Raw genomic sequence first — 18,510 nt, 5'->3', positions numbered from 1 at the left:
TCTAATCCCTTGATTCCTACAACCCATTCTCTCCACCCTACTACACAGAAATGAATTCAAAATAAAAACCTCCTCAGCTGAGTGATATTTTATAGCTGAAAAAGGAGATATATACCTGGCTGCAAGAAAGCTGAGAAATGAAAACAGATGCAACAATCTTTCTGGAAACTACTTACATAATACCAGAACACATTTAGAAATCTTTTTGGTTTATCAGAGATATTCAGATTAATGTAGAGTTAGCCAAGATGAGAGGGAGGAATAAAGAGCACCATTTTTGGAATTGGGGTTTTATCCCATTTCTGTTTGTATATAGCTGTGTTGGGCCTTCATAAATATCATTTTCCTCTTTAAGAAAATGAAAAGTTTGGACCAGATTATCTCTAGCATCCTTTTATAGACATAAAAGTTTTGGGGTCATATTTTACTGTAATTATACTAAAGAATCCCTGGTAAGGAAACTTCTTCCACTATCCAAGTTGGAATCTGTGTGGCAATTTAGTCTCAGAGAGTTGCTTAGGAACTCAGAGAGATTAAGTGACTTTCCTAAATTCATATAGTCAATATATATCAAAAGGATGATCCAAATTTAGATCCTCCTGACTACAAGGTCAACTTGTTACAAACTGCCCCAGTCTGACTCTCATACAAGTATATAAAATATACTTTTACCTATTTAACATGTGGATTTAATTATACAATAGGCTTTGATAATAGACAATACAGTCCATTAATTATATAAATATAACAATTGCTAAAAATACTGTAGTAATTGAGCAAGCCATCCATGAAGACAAAAAGAAATTAGAAAAATTAAACTCTTGAAAAAAGAAGGTTAAGATACTACTGAGCCATGAGAAATGATATACAGGTTAATTTTTTTTAATATGGAAAAATCTACCTGAAGTTACGAAGAGTAAATAAGCAGAGCCAAGAGCACATTGTATATACAGCAACAGAAATATCGTTTGAAAAATGATTTGTGTATGTATACCTCGAGAAAGAACTGATTACTAGAAATAATCAAGACATAGTTTTATATATATATGCGTATATTTTTTTTGTCAAATGATGCCTTCTCTATTGGGAGAAGGGAAAGAGGGAGGGAGTTACCTGGGTATTTTAATGTAACAAATAAAATTTTTAAAAGAAGAATAAGTTTTTATCACATTGAAGAGTATATAAGCATCCCTTAAACTCCCTAAACTCTCCAAAGATTAATTGTTTATGTACATAATATGCAGCTCAGTGCTTAATTCACACATTTTATTTTTGTTATTAATAGTGTTGTTAATGCTAATATGACTTAATCTCTCGAAGTCTTCTCTTGTCTACAAATTGGACATACTATGTGTAGTACTTCATAGGGATGTGGTGAGGTCCAAAAGCATAACGAATACAAAGTACCTTGCAAACATTAACATTATACATTCTAACTACAATTATTAGTCCTAAAGTATTGTAGAGTAGAACAACGTTAAACTTGAAATTACTTAATGAAATGAAATCCTCATGGGCAGCAGGAATACTTCTCAATGCTTGATGTTTTCTTTAAACGATATTCAATAGTAATAATATATATATATATAGCTGGATGTGGCATAACTAAGTGGTGCAGTGGATAGAGTACTGGTCCTGAACTCAGGAAGACTAATCTTCCTGAGTTCAAATCTGGCCTCAGACACTTGATAGCTCTGTGATTCCAAGGAAGTCATTTAACCTTCTCGGTTTCCTCATCTATCAAATGATCTGCAGAAGGAAATAAAGTTCTCCAATATCTTTACCAAAACCCCTGAAAAGGGGCATGAAGACTGAATCCATTGAACAAAAATAGAAAGAGACACCATAATGTACAGCTAATGAGAATTTTTATGTTATTAATAATAATAGCTTTTATTTATATACATATCACCTCGGGGGCTGTAAAGTACCTCATATATGTTATCTCCCTTGACTATAACATGCCATAAATGTGAGTGGCTTCCACAAAAATATATGCTGGTAAATGTTTTAATAGTGAGCTCTCAGGAAGGTGGGGGGAAGAAATGCACACGTGATACACTTTAACATTTAATCTGTATCAACATTTTCTCCATCACTTCATTAAGTCTAGAAAATCAATAAGACAATAAGTTGAGTTCTGATTTATTACATTTGCCTATTTCTGTGTTGTAAATGTTCACAGTGAAAACTGAACAGTCAGGGCAGTTGGATCTAGCTCCAGCATACCACAGCTTTCATGTAATATGCCAATCATTTTTCTAACCTGCATTCTTCAACACAAACTGTACATGACATTCAATTGATGAAAGTAATAGGTTTATTTAATCATTTGTCCTATGTATTAGACATCATATGGCATCAGATCCTCTTTTTATGTGCATAATTTCTGGCGATATCCATATCCTCCTCAGGAGAGACTATGGAGTGGCACCCAGATTGAGGGTTTTTGCCTCCAGGATGTGCAAAGATTCCCCAGTGTCCATATTTCTCTTTTTAGTGAAGAATAATGAGCCCACAGTGGAAATCGCATTTTCATCCTTGTAATGATACATTTTGAGACAAGGAAAGAAAATCAGTCTGCACCAGAAAGACCTTTGGGGAAACATAGTCCTTGAACTAAGATTGTTTGGGGGTTGAAAACAACGTAGCAAAGTAATTCTCAGTTTCTTGAGTACCAGAGTAAGTTAAGTGCACAAAGGCACTTGCCTCTGAAGATGCAAGAGGAGGCTAGGAAAGAAATCCTGACTGGCCGTTCTACCCTTTTCTAATACAGCTTATATTGAAGCTTCAGATTTTCTACATAAAAACAAATGTAGAGAAACAGCATTAACCAAAAATGGAGCTTAGAAGTAGACAACAAACTAATGGATGTTAGGCAAGACTTGTCCTATGTTTTCCATATATGTGTGTGTATATACACATTTACCTATACTCACACACACGGATATTGTATGTGTATATATGGACACATACACATATATATAACACCTCACTTTTAAGAGATCCAAGGCATGTGGCCATTAAGGACACTTGAAGTTACTGAAATTTTGATTTTGTTTTGCATTACCCCAAACTCCCTCCCACTTTACTTTCTGCCCCTGCCTTTATACCATGATTGTCATAAAAAAAAGTACTCTTTTTTCTAATCTTTTTTATTATAATCTTGGTTTACCTGCAGATTCCCCCGGTGTTCCTCCAAGTGCCAATGCTCACAATCTCTTTAGAGGATTCAGTTTTGTGGCATCCAGCCTGGTCCAAGAACCTGCACAACAAGATCTCCACAAAGTCACAGTCCATCCGATTGTGCAGGTAACATCCATTATGATTTTGCTTTATTTGTGTTCAGTGAGTGCCTCAATAGTTCAGTTCACACTCGGTGTGCGTGAATAGGCAAACAATTCAAGACCAACCAGAGTAAGACTTTTGGAATTCCTGAAATAACACCATTTTACCTGCATTTCCAGTCTTTGCTTAAACAATTTAATATAGGGAGTGTTGTCCCAAAGTTCCTTGGGTTACTTAGGGAGTTACTTTTTTTTAACAGAGGAAACTTTGGGATTCAGTTTATTAGGTAGAATAATGGCCTTACAATCACAGTGACAGAAGTAAAAATACCCTAATGAGAGTTCTAGGTATGGCCTTTGCAGTGCCAGGCGTCAGGATCATACCTCTGAGCTAGCATCACATGGGAAAATGTTTGCAAACTTGGTCCAGAAAATTAAAATCTCAGGAAAATAAGATAGATAAAAATGACTTCCCTTCCCTCTTCTGGTTGCAGACACTTAGTAACTGTGTGACCCTGGGCAAAGCACTTCATCCTGTTTACCTCAGTTTCCTTCTCTGTAAAATGAGCTTGAGGGAGAAAATGGCAAACCATTCTAGTATCTTTGCCAAGAAAACCCCAAATGAGTTTTACAAAGAGTCAGGCACTACTGAAATGACTGAACAAAGCACATCATAAAATGAGGCAAAAAAAAAAGTCTTGGCAAAAGTCTAGAGTCCACAAAATCAAATTTTTCCATGTCATAGAAGCATTGCTTTCCATTGATGATGACATCCTAAGATTAACTTTTCCTCTTCGTTAGGAAAAGTTTCTCATTTGGGGAATAGGAAGGGAGAACGGGGAACTGATTGTACGGAAGTTAGAGTCTACAGGGCCCAATACTGTGACAATCTCATTTTCTTCAGACACAAAAAGCCCATTCAAGCATAAGTCAGAGATCATGTTACCCATCCTTTTGGGGCTCAGAGGCTAAGTACTCAACAAGAGATGAGGAGAAGCAAACCAAATAGGGTATGTTCCAACAGATAAGACAAGAACAGAAGGGTTCCAGATTTTTGCATTGGAATCCATGCTGACCCAACATTTCTTGCAAGGTTTTTTGTTTGTTTGGGTTTTTTTGCACCAACTTGAAACTACTGCAGAAGAAGCTGTTTGATAGTCTCTGAGATTAACTGATAGATCTCTTTAAAACATATATTACATATATATTTATGTATGTATATTATCATTTAACCAGTACAGGTTCTTAAGAGTAGGTATGGCTTTCTAAAGGAAAAGAAGTCCAAGACAAGTCCAATAAAGGAACCACAACATACAAGAAAGCTTACCCAATAGAGGCATCTCTGACACCTGTTTAAATCAAATCAAGCAGAGTTGTTTTCCCCAGAAGTAGTCAGAAACAAGAGGTCTCACACAAGAGCAAACTATTATTAGAATCATACCTCATGATGGAGAACACTGTGGCAGCCAGTCTTCCATGGCTAAAAGGACTAAATCTGGCTCCAGCGTGGATGTCATGATGTCTTGATGGCATGATGGCATGATGGCATGATGACTGACAGGGGAGGGGAGATAATGAGCATCTCTTTTCCCACCAGAAGTCCAAGGGCCATCAGTCCTGAAATTTGGACTAGTCCCTGAAAATGTGATGGTCCAACTTAACCATATTCCTGCTTTCCTGGAAACCCAACGTGGGGCAAGATCTTTGCAGCCCAGGGTAGCACCTCATGTAGCCATTTGTTTTATGATATTGTACAGAGATGGCCTTGAATATACTCTTCTGGAAATTAAGAGATTCCATTTTTAAAGAAACTTTCTACATCACAAATGTAACCACATCATAACAAGATAACGTTATGACTAGTTAGAAACCAAATTAAAGATGTCATAAGGACTGTTTGCTCCAAATAAGAGAGATCTGTGTCAAGAAATTAGAGTCCCTTGAAATTATATTCTATTTACATAAAAGGTCCACTTGATATATCTGAATATTTGACATTACACACTTCATTTTATACACTGGAATAACAAATTAGAACCTGAAAATGATGGAGTCTGGTTTTCATTCAGATATTTCTAGCCAGATACTAGCTTTAAGAATCAATATCACAAGCAGGGGGAGGAGGGATCATGAATCATGTAACCATGGAAGAATATTCTAAATAAAAAAGGAAAAAATGAATAGAATTTAAAAGAATATCATAGATTCCCTACTGTATAATGATGATGATGATGATAGCTAGCATTTATAATAGTGCCTTAAAGTTTGCAAAACACTTTACAAATATTTCATTTCATCCTTACAACTCAGAAGTAGGTGCTATTATTGTCCCCATTTTATAGATGAACTTAAGATGAATAGAAGTTAAGTGACTTGCCTAGAATCACACAGCTAGTATCTGAAACTGAATTTGAATCATTTCTTCCAAACTCCAGTTTCATTGCTCTTTTCACTGAACCACCTAGCTGTATATGTGCATATTTGTCTTCCTTTTTCAAAACTTTTATTATCTCAGTCTTTTGAAGGAAATATGATCAATGAAGGCATCTAAGTGACATAGTGCCTGGAGTCAAGAAAACTCATCCTCCTGAGTTGAAATCTGTCCTCAGACACTTACTAGCTGTAGGAAACTAGGCAAGTCACTTAATCCTGTTTACCTCAGTTGTCTCATCTGTAAAATGAGCTGGAGAAAAAAACAGCACACCACTCCAGTATACTTGCCAAGAAAACCTGAAATGTGATCACAAAGAGTCAAATATGACTAAAATGACTGAAAACAAAAGACATCTTGGCATAATAAATGTGTCTTTGCCACTAATCCTTGGGCAGGGCATATGACCTTTGAGGGCCTCTGCTTTCTCACCTATAAGATGACAGGATAAAGCTAAATGTCTGCTAAGTTCCCTCCAGTGCTTCAAAAGAACTATAATTTCCTCAGTATGGATATTTTGCTCACAAATCCAAGACAACAAGCTTCCCTTGCCTCCATACATAGTTTCCATGGATTTTTTAAAAAGTATCACTTGACAGTTAACTAGTGAGTGTGATTCTGTGCCCCTTTTCTAGAACTTGTCACTTTTATTATAGAATCAGAATGAGACCTACAAGGGCTATTTTCTGTGTTGGTCATTTAATAAATTGTTATGGGTATGAAGAAATGGCTTAATGTGATATACCTTTGATTTACTTTGGCTGTTCCTCAGACAACAGACCCATATCCTATCCCCAGGCCTATAATCAATGCCTTTTTAGTACAAAAAGACCTATCATGACTTATGCTCTATGGACAGAGCTTTAAATAATCCAGTTCCATGAAGAAACACCATTGCAAAACTGAGGTCCTTTCTTATTCAGTGGAATTTCCACTTTATTTTCATGAGGGTTACTTCTAACACTTCTTTCTTTTATTGGTCTCATTCCACAGCAGTTACATGGGAACAATATTCACTTTACAGATGGCTATGAGATCAAGGAGGACATAGGAGTCGGCTCATATTCGGTGTGCAAGAGATGTGTGCATAAAGCTACTGATACTGAATATGCTGTGAAGGTAAGAAACTCTTCTATCAGGGATTTTGGAAAAGAACAAAAATACCAAAAAAAAAAGAGTTGGCACTATACTTTCACAGCATCAGCACAGCATATCAACACATTTGGGGAAAAAAAAAAAACTTAGATTTTGTTAGCAACTAGTCTTACTCTACCCTACCAACTTCATAGAGTTGCTATCAAGAGATTATTCAGGAAATTCTAAAGTGCTTTTGTTATACTGAGAAATACCAAACCCCATTTTCATACAGAAGATCGACTTATTCCAGTTTCAGTTGTTACTAAATATTTGGGGATCTACTGTTTCTGCTGTTTGTTAGCCATTTCTTATTAATCTTTTAATTTGTGTGAACAAGCAGTGATCATCATCAGTGGCCTTATAGATGTCAATATACAATTCAATGACCATTTATGAAGTTCTGCTGTATTCTAGCCACTGTACTAGACTCTGAGGATACACAGACAATAGGGAAATAGTTCTTGCTTTTCTGGAGTTGGTACAGTGGGAAGAGAGGGAGAGAAGTAAGGTAATAACTATTAAGCACTTACTAAGCACTTTATAAACATTCTCATTTGATTCTTAAAATCATCTGTGAGGTTGAAACTATTATTGTCATCTGCATTTAATAACTGAGGATAGAGACAGAGATTAAAGGTCTTGCTAAGTGTCACATGGCTAATGTCTGAGGTTGGATTTGAACTTGGGTCTTCCTGATTACAGATCTAATTTTCTATGTACTATGCCACGTCACTGCACTGAGTTTTGAGCCAGAAGGCTATATTCAATTTCTAGCTCTTCCACTTTCTCCTTAAGTGATTTCAGGCAGATTATTTAACCTCTGGGGTCTCAATTTCCTTATCTGTAAAATGAGAGGGTATTTGGCTAGATAGTCTAAGAGTTCTCTTCCAGTTCCTACATCTTTTTATGGAGATGAATCAATATGTACAGAGATAAAATAAAAATTTAAGTATATAAAATGCTACATATACATTTGTGTATAAATATAGTTTTTATACACACATGAATGAGAGATAGCCTGGCATGGTAGACAGAAGCCTTGGAGTTAAGAGGTCCTGGATTCAAGACTTCCCTCTAAGACATACCACTTGTGCATAACATGTACAAATCAATTATCCACTCAATGCCTCAGGCAGCTTTTTAAAACTAAAAACTACATAGCAGTTGCCACTATTTGTTCAGTGGAGAGAATTCCCTGCACGAGTGAAGTCAAAGTTATGAACTAAATTTTAAAAATCACACATTTTATACACATGTACATAGTAGAGATAGTGGAGTCAGGAAGATCTGGGTACAAGTCCTGCCTTTTGTTAAGGGTAAAATTAGGGTTGTTGACTGAATATATTATTTTAGTGGTCACCAGGGATTTAAATTCAATTCCAATAAATACTCAAGTCAGTTTGGGATTTTTATGGTGGTTTAATTACAATAGTAGGAAGAAATTAAGAAGAAGAGGGAAAGGGGTATAAGATTTTCTCTGGCCTGGAGTAAGTCAAAGTGAGTTCAGAGACCTCAGCCAAGGGGACTTCTCAGAAGATTAAATCTAGCTCAGTTTCCAGCCACAAGGTCTCCTCTGAGATGAGGGGCCTCTTCAGAGGATAGTGATTTTTAGGAGGTCAAGGAAAGTAGGAATCAGCCTAACCACTCATCAAGATCACTCAGCGAAGACATCTCACCTAAACCACGCTACAGAACCAAAACGTCTCCAGCACACCAAAACACAGCCCAGAGCTCCCAGAGCTCCCAATGTTGCCGAGAGAGCCAACGTCGCTGAGAGAGCCCAATGTCGCCAAGAGAGACAGAGAGAGGAAGTGATGCAAAATATATAGGCAGTTCTTTACATCACTTCCTGCATCTCACATGTTCCAATGGTAGCTTAAGCTTGGCTTAGGGCAGCCCAGGGGGTCTGTCAGTTGCTTCTGATTTGTCACAACTAGCACATGTTGGTCATAGGCCATCCTCCTCACAGTTAATCCTTAAGTGGGGGGGAGGGTATATACATTCCTGGTTGCTAGAATTCCAAAAACTAAGCAGGGTGGAGCAAATCTAAAATTCACAATCCCCCCTGATGATGATTGGGGGACTAGTCTCCTCAATTGATCACTAAACATAATCATCCTTCACCTCTAAATCTTCTAACTGTAGGTGCACCTTCTAAGAGGAAACTACAATAGTTAGAGAGAAGAGGGGAATAGAAGAGAGAAACCAATGTTTTGCTTGGTGCATTGACAAAAACCAATTAGGGGGCAATCCCCTTTTGGCATAAAAGTATACATTCAAATTAAATGTTCAATCAACCACACTCCCAAGTTCATTCTGGATCTTCTTGATGTAGTATAGGTTTTTCAGGCATCTTTCTGCAAACAGTTCACTTTGACACATGTTTGGTTCATGACCCAGGGCTCTCTCTCAGAACAACCATTCAATTCTCTAAGATGATAAGTTACAAAGAAGGTACCATTTTGCACTGGCAAAGGAAGTTTTCTCACCCAAAATTCCCTAAGCTAGTGATATCACAAGCCTGGTACAATATATATAAACACATCTATGTAAAAAATGAAAAAACTTTGTGACTTCTAGAATTTTGCAGGAAACAAATCATGCTTGCTAACTCCAAATTCTAGCTAATGCTGCCTCAAGTATTTTCCTTTATAAAGCATCTCTAATCTCTCTGCTAAGACTAGTAGATACATGATAGTCTAAATCAAAGTTGCCTGCAAAAACCTAGAGAAGCAGAAAACTGACCACATTTCCTTCATATTCCAAAAAAGGAAGGATGGCTTTTGTAAACTCTCACTGATAACTCAGTTTTGTTGGCAATGGATCCATGCTTCTTGGCTTTAGCCTTAGTGAAAATCACTAAACTGAAGATTCATGCTTTGGATATCTGAGATACCCATTTCAGAGTTTATTCTTTGGTAAAATTCAAGTTGACCCTTGTTTTGCTATATACATATATATATATATATATATATGTGCATATATATATATATATTGAAGTTTAAAGCTCCCTTCCTCCCCCAATTAAAAAAAAGTCAAGAAAATATTTTTTAGCTCTTAATAAAAGTGAAGTGCATAAGAATATACTCTGACTAGCTGTGAGATGCAATTGTCTTGGAGAGTAACTTAAAAGCAAGTCTTATTAGATAGTAATTTATGATGTTTGGGTAATGAAGGGCAAGGCCACATCTGTTTTGTAAATCTTCTAATGCTTTGCTATACATTTGTTTAACACTTGGCACTGTGTTGGTTTCTGCAAAAAACATTTTGGGAGAAAATGGTGTCTTTTCAGTAACCAATAATATTATCAATAGTAGAAAAATAATACATTTTTTCTATAATTGATTTTATCTTTTAAAAAAAAGGAAAGTATGGTAGCCCAGTGGATAGAGAGAGCCAGGTCTAGAGTTGGGAGGTCCTGGGTTCAAATCTAATCTCAGACACTTCCTACTTGTGTGACTCTGGGCAAGTCACTTAACCACAATTACCTAGCCCTTACTGCTCTTCTGCCTTAGAATCAATACAGAAAGTAAGGTTTTGAGGGTGAAGGGAAAAATGCAAAAGATAATGACTGAGGAATAGATGTCAATTCTGGGCCCTCAGAACTATATCTCCTGGTCATTTATTTAAAACAAAAGACCTAAAATACCATTGCAAGAAGGCAAATCCAATGGTAAGCATGCTCATTTGAGATACCCACCCTGCATTCCTCACACTATTGAAACACCCAACTATGTCAAGAAAGACACAAGCCAGAGACGTAAGCCCTGCTGATTTAATTTGGACCAGGAGTTTATGGCTTTTTGCCCCATTTGTCTTGATTTACTCAATCAATGAAAAATGTTTTTAAATGGAGGAAAATATAAATTGATGTGTTCAGTTGCTGGATTTGTAAGTAATGCCTGTCTGAAATCTTGAACATATTAGGAAAGGTTAAAGGAGAGAGATCTACAGTGATTTAAGGGGCCAGAACAAATTGGTTTCTTTGCTGTGACTATGATTGCTACTTCAGTGTCAGGACCTCCACAAGAAGGGTTCCAAGTTAAGGAAAAGCAGATCATGTTATGAAATAACTGCCTATCCAACATCGGTATGTATGTATTGGTATGGGAGTGAATGTAGTAAATCTGGAGCGATTGGAATAAAGTTACAAACATCGGCTTAAATAAGCAGCAGTTTGGCATATTGCTCCTTTGGAATGTGTAGGAGATGCCTAGATCGGAGGCTAGCCATTCTCCCTGAGTCCTCTGTGGGTGCTCTTGTTATTTAAGCAGAAATTACCTTTTTTTAACTAGGTTTACATCTAAAAATAAATGCCTGGTATTTGAAATAGAACCCTTGACATCTTCACCTCCACTGCTGCTCTCTGGAAAGAACATTTTATATATAATATTAGCAGTAATAGAAAAATGATACCTTCTATCATTTAAAAAAAAAAGAGGGAAAGTGTGGTAGCTCAGTGGATAGAAGGTTTTCTCAACTTCCCCTCACATACTAGTACTCTTCCTCCCAAAACTTGTTTTTAATTCATTTTCTTTATGACCAATTGGAGTTACAGTTTATACTTACAGTGTATATAGATTACTTACTAAATAGTACATATTCTCTATTAATATTGTACATGTGCATATCCCTCCTATTGGAATGTAAGCTCTTTGAAGGGGGAGGACAGTTTCATATTTGTCATTGTATCTCTAGTGCCTAACACAGTAACTTGCATACAGTAACTTAATAAATGTAAATTAACTGATGGCCACTTCTACCATTAGACTAATCAGCTAATGCTGTCCAAAACAGGTCCCTACTGGTGAAGGTGTTGTGTCCCATGTTTTTCATAGATGTCCTCATGAGTCACTTCTGAATGAAGACCCCATCTGAATCCCATTGATTTCTTAGATTCCCAAAGATCTGGTTGAGATCGATCTCTATAATGCTGATTTCTGGGCAAGAAATTAGATCAGACTTCTAAGTTCAACTCTAGGAACTTGATCATGAATTTGACTTCAGTTAACAGTGGTAAACTCTCAACCTCAACCCTCTCAACCCCATCCCCATTTCTTTACCTAAAGCCTTGTAGATTACTAGACAAAATCAGTAAGGGGGTATCAGTGGTGACTCTCCACTTCCTTTAAGAAATCACAAGAAAGTCACAATAAGTGACTATCTGAAAAAGTCTTGAATTAATGAAGTGTGAGTAAGAGCATCTCTGTTCAAAGATCAGAGATTGTTCAGTAAGATAGAGATCATTGAACAACATTCCCTCTATAACCTAATGCTATTTCAGAGACACTTTACAAAGCAAGCAGAAAGCTGGGGATATTGGAATGAATGACAACACCCAGGTTGGTGCCTCCTTTAACTGAGGGTTGATGCCTGTGTTTGGGTTGTTCTTAGACATGCGGTAGCTGCTAGGAGTGCAATGGCCAAGTGCTCATTATTTTGGATGAGTTTATTAGTTATATAAATTGCATCAATAGACTAAAGACCAAGATTCTTTTTAGCATTTAACATTTCTAAAACAATGAATATTTGTGATCACTGGGGAATTAACCTTTCAACATCTGTAGGAGCTAACTTAGTGAGTAAAGCAGAAGAATAGCAGAGTTCAATGACTTTTCTGAGATGAAACAATCAGCCAAACAAAAATATGTCAGATACCTACTATGAGCTGGCACTGTACTAAGTGCTAAGAATACAAAGACAAATACGAAGAAGTTTCTTCCCTAAAGGAAATCTTCCAGGGGAAACAATAATAATACACATATGCAAAAATGATATGAAGCAAATGCAAATATCATATAAAAGTACATGAATGTGTCATTTCTATAACCTTACAGTGGGGTTGGTTCTTTCACTGAGGAAATAACTTCAAACCTACACTTCCAATTGCTCACTAGACAGCTCCACTTGAAATAGTTTTTGTGACAATGAAGAATAGCAAATATTTTTAAATTTATACAATTAGAGAGTTGTCCAGGCCTGATGAGAAATGAAATGGCCTAGAAATTTAGACCCACAAAACTAAAACCCACAAATCTAAACAACTTTTTTTTAATTTTTAGGAGTATTAACTATGACTATTGGTTATGATTATAAAAGATTTAGAATATGGAGGATTTAACAGATATCAAGTAGAAATTCATAAATACTTTGCCTGGGAGAACCAATATGAATTTGTAGTGTAACCAAATATACTAAGGGCTTCCATGCCTGTCTGGTCAGCATGCCCTTTAGGTACTAGAGGTGAGCCAAGGAACATGCCAGTACACTAAATGCTAACAGATCACACCAAGCTGTGTATTTAAGCACAAGGTTCATACAGAAACATGTTCTGCTTTGTCCGTTCAGTCTCTCCCGGGATCCAAGTCTTCCACATCAAGGGATGTGTAGTAGCAAGAATGTTGCTGGAACTTTCATCAAACTTGAGATGCATAAATCCACTTGAGAATAATGACCTTCAACTAGGTGGCACAAGGTGTAAATGAGAGCACTATCTTTATATACAATAAACAAGAGTCAGCTCAAAGAAACCAATCCATTTGGAAGGTGAGGAAATGGATCAATAGAAATCAAGCAGTAATCATGATAGGAAAATCAAATATTGTGGTGCCTGAGTTATAGAAAAACTGGACTTTTCTGTGTAAAACCAAGCATATAATTCAAAGGTGACAAACAGAAATATTCTATCAAAAACAGATAATATAGACCTTCCCAGAGATGCTGGCAAGGTCTTGTGGATGACTACAGCAACATTTTAACTCATCTCCAAAACCAGCTTCCTAAATGATATAGTTAACTTATTTTAAATGGAATTGAATATGATATTATTATACACAATTCCCAACATAACTGAAACCAATGTTGGAGTGGTAATACCTAGGTGATGTCCCTTAGGATTCCCCCAAACCAAAATGAATTTCTCTGAGTTGCTCTTTGAAAATCACATTGGCTGGGGCACAGTGGAAAAGTACCAGTCCTGGAGTTGAGGAGATCTGGATTCAAATTTGACCTCAGGTACTTCCTCGCTGTGTGACCCATTGTCTAGCCCTTACTCCGCCTTAGAATATTGATTCTAAGACAGAAAGTAATGGGAAAGAGAAAGAAGAAGGAAGAACGAAGGAAGGAACGAACAAACAAACAAACGAAGGAACAAGGAAAGGAGGGAGGGAGGAAGGGAGGAAGGGAGAAAGGAAACCAGGTTGGCCTTAGAGGGTGATAATGGAGTTATCTTTCATCCAATCCTTATTGCCTTCTCTAGTCTAACTCCAAATAGGGCTGTATATGAGCAACTTCTTCCACATAGTCTAACATATAAAGTCTAAGTGAATGAAATCTTATTTGCTATGAAAACTTGCTTTTGATCCATGGTCAAACATATTATTTGAACAGAAGTATCGTATCGTAGGGCTAGGAACAATTTCTTTGAGATATAACAGCCCATTAGTCCAATACAAAAGCCTAATTCCACTATTTTTTTATATAAGCAATTTCATATGTCTTTTGAAAGGGAAGTAAATAGTACAGTAAATTAAAATAGCATGGCACATTACTCTGTAGACTAAAACTAATAAGCAATAATGTCAGTCATGTAAAATAAGGCTAGAATAAAGTTAACTCTTGAGATCTGAAAGTGAAAAGAATTGATTATGATTTTTAAAAAGTGGGAAAAGGCTTTATTGCAAAAACCCAAATAAAATTATTAGCCACTTAAAGATATAGAAAACTTTCTTATACAAGGTTTTGTTGTTGGGTGGTTCTCTGAGCTATCTAGGAGTTCATGTATAGCCAAGTACATTTTTGAGGCAGTTCTATTTTATGTGAATGGATGGTTGACACTGAACTAAAAAACAGTTCCTAGGTGAGTGAGAGCTAATCTATTGTAGTCAAAGTTCAGGATGAGCTCTCCAACATCATGCCTTCTTTCAATTGGTCTTTGTTTGGAAAGGGGAAGAAAGATAATTCTTGGCAAAAATCCACAAAATTATTGTTTAATGCTTTGCTAAGACCTAGAGGTAATCTGTCAGGGAGATACATTTATCCCTTTGTCCCTATATGACCAATAGGGAAGGGGAAAGAGAATAAGCATTTATATAGTACCTACTATGTGCTAGGAGTTGTTCTAAGCTTTCCTTACAAATATTAACTAATTTGATCCTCACAACAACCCCATGAGGCAAGTACTATTATTATCTCAATTTTGTAGTTGAGGAAACTAAGGCAAACAAGTTAAGTGACTTGCCCAGGGTCAAAAAGATAGTAAGTATGTAAGACCAGATTTGAACTGAAGTCTTCCAGATCTAGCACTCTATCCCTTGTACCACCTAGCTATCTCAACACACCTAAAGTAGCAAAAGACAAGATAAGTATTGAACCTAGCAACTTGGGGAATTGAGAATAGAAGCATCCAGCTTCAAGTATAATTTATGACCTGTTTATTTAGTATTCAGCCTTCCCTGAACTTTCAATACCTCATGTGCTGACTAAATTTTATAGCAGCCATATGGTCACCCAGAGCAGCCAGAAAATCAGGGCAAAGTTGTAAATCTAGAACATAATGTTATGTGGTCATTAAGAAGAAACACAAACAGTTTAACAGCTTAAACTCATAGAAATAAAATTCAAGATTCTCTTTTATTTTACTATATAAATATAAAAAAATTAATAAAATATGTTAAATGTATATTTTATTTTTACTTGTAAAGGTAAAATAGAACTACTTTCATAATTATTTGTTTCAAGGTCATCAGAGCAAAATCTAACTGAAAAAAAGCAAATCCAATGCAAGCTTAGAGCCTCCATTTTAGAAGTAGTATCCTGAAAATTCCAACGGAATGAAGTTAAATGAACTGCATTAGACTGATGAAGGTGATCTCTATAAAATCTGAATTCAGGGAGAATCTAGTGACTTTATCCAGAAATCTGGGGTTAAGCCCTTAAGCTAGAGATGTGTTCTTCACAATGTGAGACTTTAGCAACACGTGGTATTAATTAGGCTAGCCTCCTTTGAGTTCAAGAGGGAACCTTGAACAGTTATAATAGATTCAGTGATGGCCAGATCTGAAATCATGTGCTGTTCTGATATCAGTATTTTAAGGGTCTAAAAATAAGGTATTTTTAAGCACAGGAAAAATGCTAAGGCAAAGAGAAAAAAGGATGTGAAGATTGGGAGGTAGATATAGAGAGGAAGCTAAATTAACAATCTGGAGAATAGCAGAATCAGCCGGAGACATGATCACAGACTAAAAATACCTTCACACTCTCAGTACAAATACAGAAAATTATTCATAGTCTCTGAAGATAGGACAGGGAGCAAGGGATTTGAGGGTTGGTTTGGGGGGAGGTTGTTTTCTTTCTTTCTTTCTTTCTTTCTTTTTTTACAAAAGGGGGCAAATGTAAGCCACAAAGCATGTAAGAGTTCTGGCAATAATTTTGAATGTGAAGCAGACTACTCAGGAAAGGGGTGTGGAAAAAACTTTTCTACACATAGTAAAATAAAAGTCAAAGACAGGAAAAGTATAGTTATTAATTCTTTGTGACAAAGCAGTAAATCTTATTCATCTGAATACTTTCTAGTTCTACAAAATAAAAGAGCTTTGAATGAAATGAATTGCAACATCAGTGATTCTCCTGAAACATTAATTGTTAAGTTGTGCTGCCAAATACCTGCTCTTGGGAAGGCATACAGGTTTAATGGGTATTTAAAATTCCTCAAAGGATCCAGTAAGGAAGGTTGACTTCCTTTTGACTCCTTATCCTAAGAAATTTCTTTTTTGGTAACCTAGAATGGCAAACCTAGTCTTAGTTATAAATTTTGTGGAAAAAAATTAAGTCATAGTTGAATGCTTCCCTGGAGGAGAGGCTTAACATTGAAAGTTATTTGTCTGGAAAAAATCAATAAGAGGGTTGCTTTTTATCCTGATATATAAGTATATTGAGGAACTGGGAAAAGTGATTTAAAGAAAGCAAGATAAGGAGACCTCGATCCTTCAAATTAGAAATATTTCTGTATCTTTACTTATGTTCTGTTCTGTTATGTTATGTTCATTTGACAAATATACTCCTTTTTATTGTTATTATACATAGTATTCGAGAGCTAATGCCCACGTTTTTATCCACTCTCACTCAAATATATATGACTAATATATGTATTGTATATACATGTATACATTTATATGTACATGTATATGTACATGAAACCAAAGGTGGGAAATTTGTTTTTCAAATTGCATTTTATCAAATTCTCATTGATTTTTCCATCCTGGCAAAATATATGTAGGAGAATCCTAATCTGAGTTGAAAGGGAGCTCAGAGGTCAAGTCCAACTCATAACAGAAGCAGGTATCCTTTCTACAATACCTAACAAATGTTTATGTAACCTTTCCTTAAAGATTTCCAACAAAGAGGAACCCACTGCCTCCCAAGGAAGTCTATTTCACTTTGTAATTGCTCTAATGGTTAAAAAGTTTTTCTTTATATCTAGCAAAAAATGTTCCCCTTATAATTTCCTCCCATTGGTGCTAGTTCTGCCCTGTGAGTCTAAATAGAAGTCAAATCTCTCTTCTATATCATGTTTCCAATAGTTAAAAATAGCATTCCATACCCACTAATATCTTCCCTTCTCCTAATCCTTTGACTTCACCATCATGGTTACCCTCCACTAGACACTTTGCAACTTTTCAATTATTCTTCCTAAAGTGTGACACTCAGAACTAAACGTAAGACTCCATAATGAACTAACCAAACAATGCCTGACACATAAACAGCAGTTACTAAATGTTTGTTGATTAGTCAATTATTAATTGATTATTCAGGACAGAATATAGGTAGGATTCTGTTTCCATGGTGTAGACACAAAGCATTTGCTTTTTTGGCGAGGACACTATATCAAACTGTTGACTCCTACTGAGGTAGCTTCCATAAAATTCCCTGACCTTTTTACAAAATATGCCACCTATTACTATAAAGTTGGTTTTCTGAACCCAAATGTCAGACTATTCATTTGTTTTTAAAATTCTATTTCATCAAATTCTCACTATTTTTCCCATCTTTTTGGGTCCTAGTTTTATCATCAATTTCTCCCATTTTTTATGTACGAAACAAAAGAGAACTAAGGACAGTAGTACTCTGTGGTCCTTCACTACAGATGTTCATCAAAGCTGACATAGATTTGTGAATTCATACTCTTTGGTTCAGGTCATTAATCCAGTTCTGAATCCAATGAATTATACTCTTATCCAATCCATATTTTTTCTATCCTGTCCACAAAAATATCCTGAAAAACTTTATTAAATTCTACACTGAAACATTATGGCTATATCTGGAATGGTTTATTCTTACCAGTAAAATATAAATTCCTTGAGAGTAGGAATTATTTTCCTTTTATCTTTGTGTCCCCAACATGTAGCACAGTGCCTTGCACAGAATAGACACATACCATGTTAGATGAATGTGTAGACAATAATATCCTGAAGGCAACAGACCTCATTTCTTTGTATTTCTCCCAACATTTAGCATACCACCCTGTAAGAAGAATGCATTGAGTAATCATTCATTAACTGTCATGAGCCCAAGAAATGATCTACATTGAGAAAAATTTATAATCTTCCTAGGCTTTTTCTGCTAAACAATATTTCCTCTTCCCCATTGGGCTATTTC

At 36.0% G+C, this 18,510-nt stretch overlaps 1 protein-coding gene across 4 annotated transcripts in view; it reads left to right on the top strand.

Annotated features, from left to right (window-relative positions):
- Positions 1-18,510, top strand: part of RPS6KA2 (ribosomal protein S6 kinase A2) — a 563,997-nt gene that overhangs the window by 506,867 nt on the left and 38,620 nt on the right. For all 4 annotated transcript variants that reach the window (XM_001371705.4, XM_007484888.3, XM_007484886.3 and 1 more), the window contains 2 exons: positions 3,182-3,312; positions 6,712-6,837. In XM_001371705.4, coding sequence (XP_001371742.1) covers positions 3,182-3,312; positions 6,712-6,837 — 257 coding nt within the window. The remainder of the gene's footprint in view (positions 1-3,181; positions 3,313-6,711; positions 6,838-18,510) is intronic.

Source organism: Monodelphis domestica, chromosome 2, assembly GCF_027887165.1.
Source record: "Monodelphis domestica isolate mMonDom1 chromosome 2, mMonDom1.pri, whole genome shotgun sequence".
Classification (NCBI taxonomy): domain Eukaryota; kingdom Metazoa; phylum Chordata; class Mammalia; order Didelphimorphia; family Didelphidae; genus Monodelphis; species Monodelphis domestica.
Note: the sequence above shows the minus strand (reverse complement) of the source record. Positions and strands in the feature narration are given on the sequence as shown.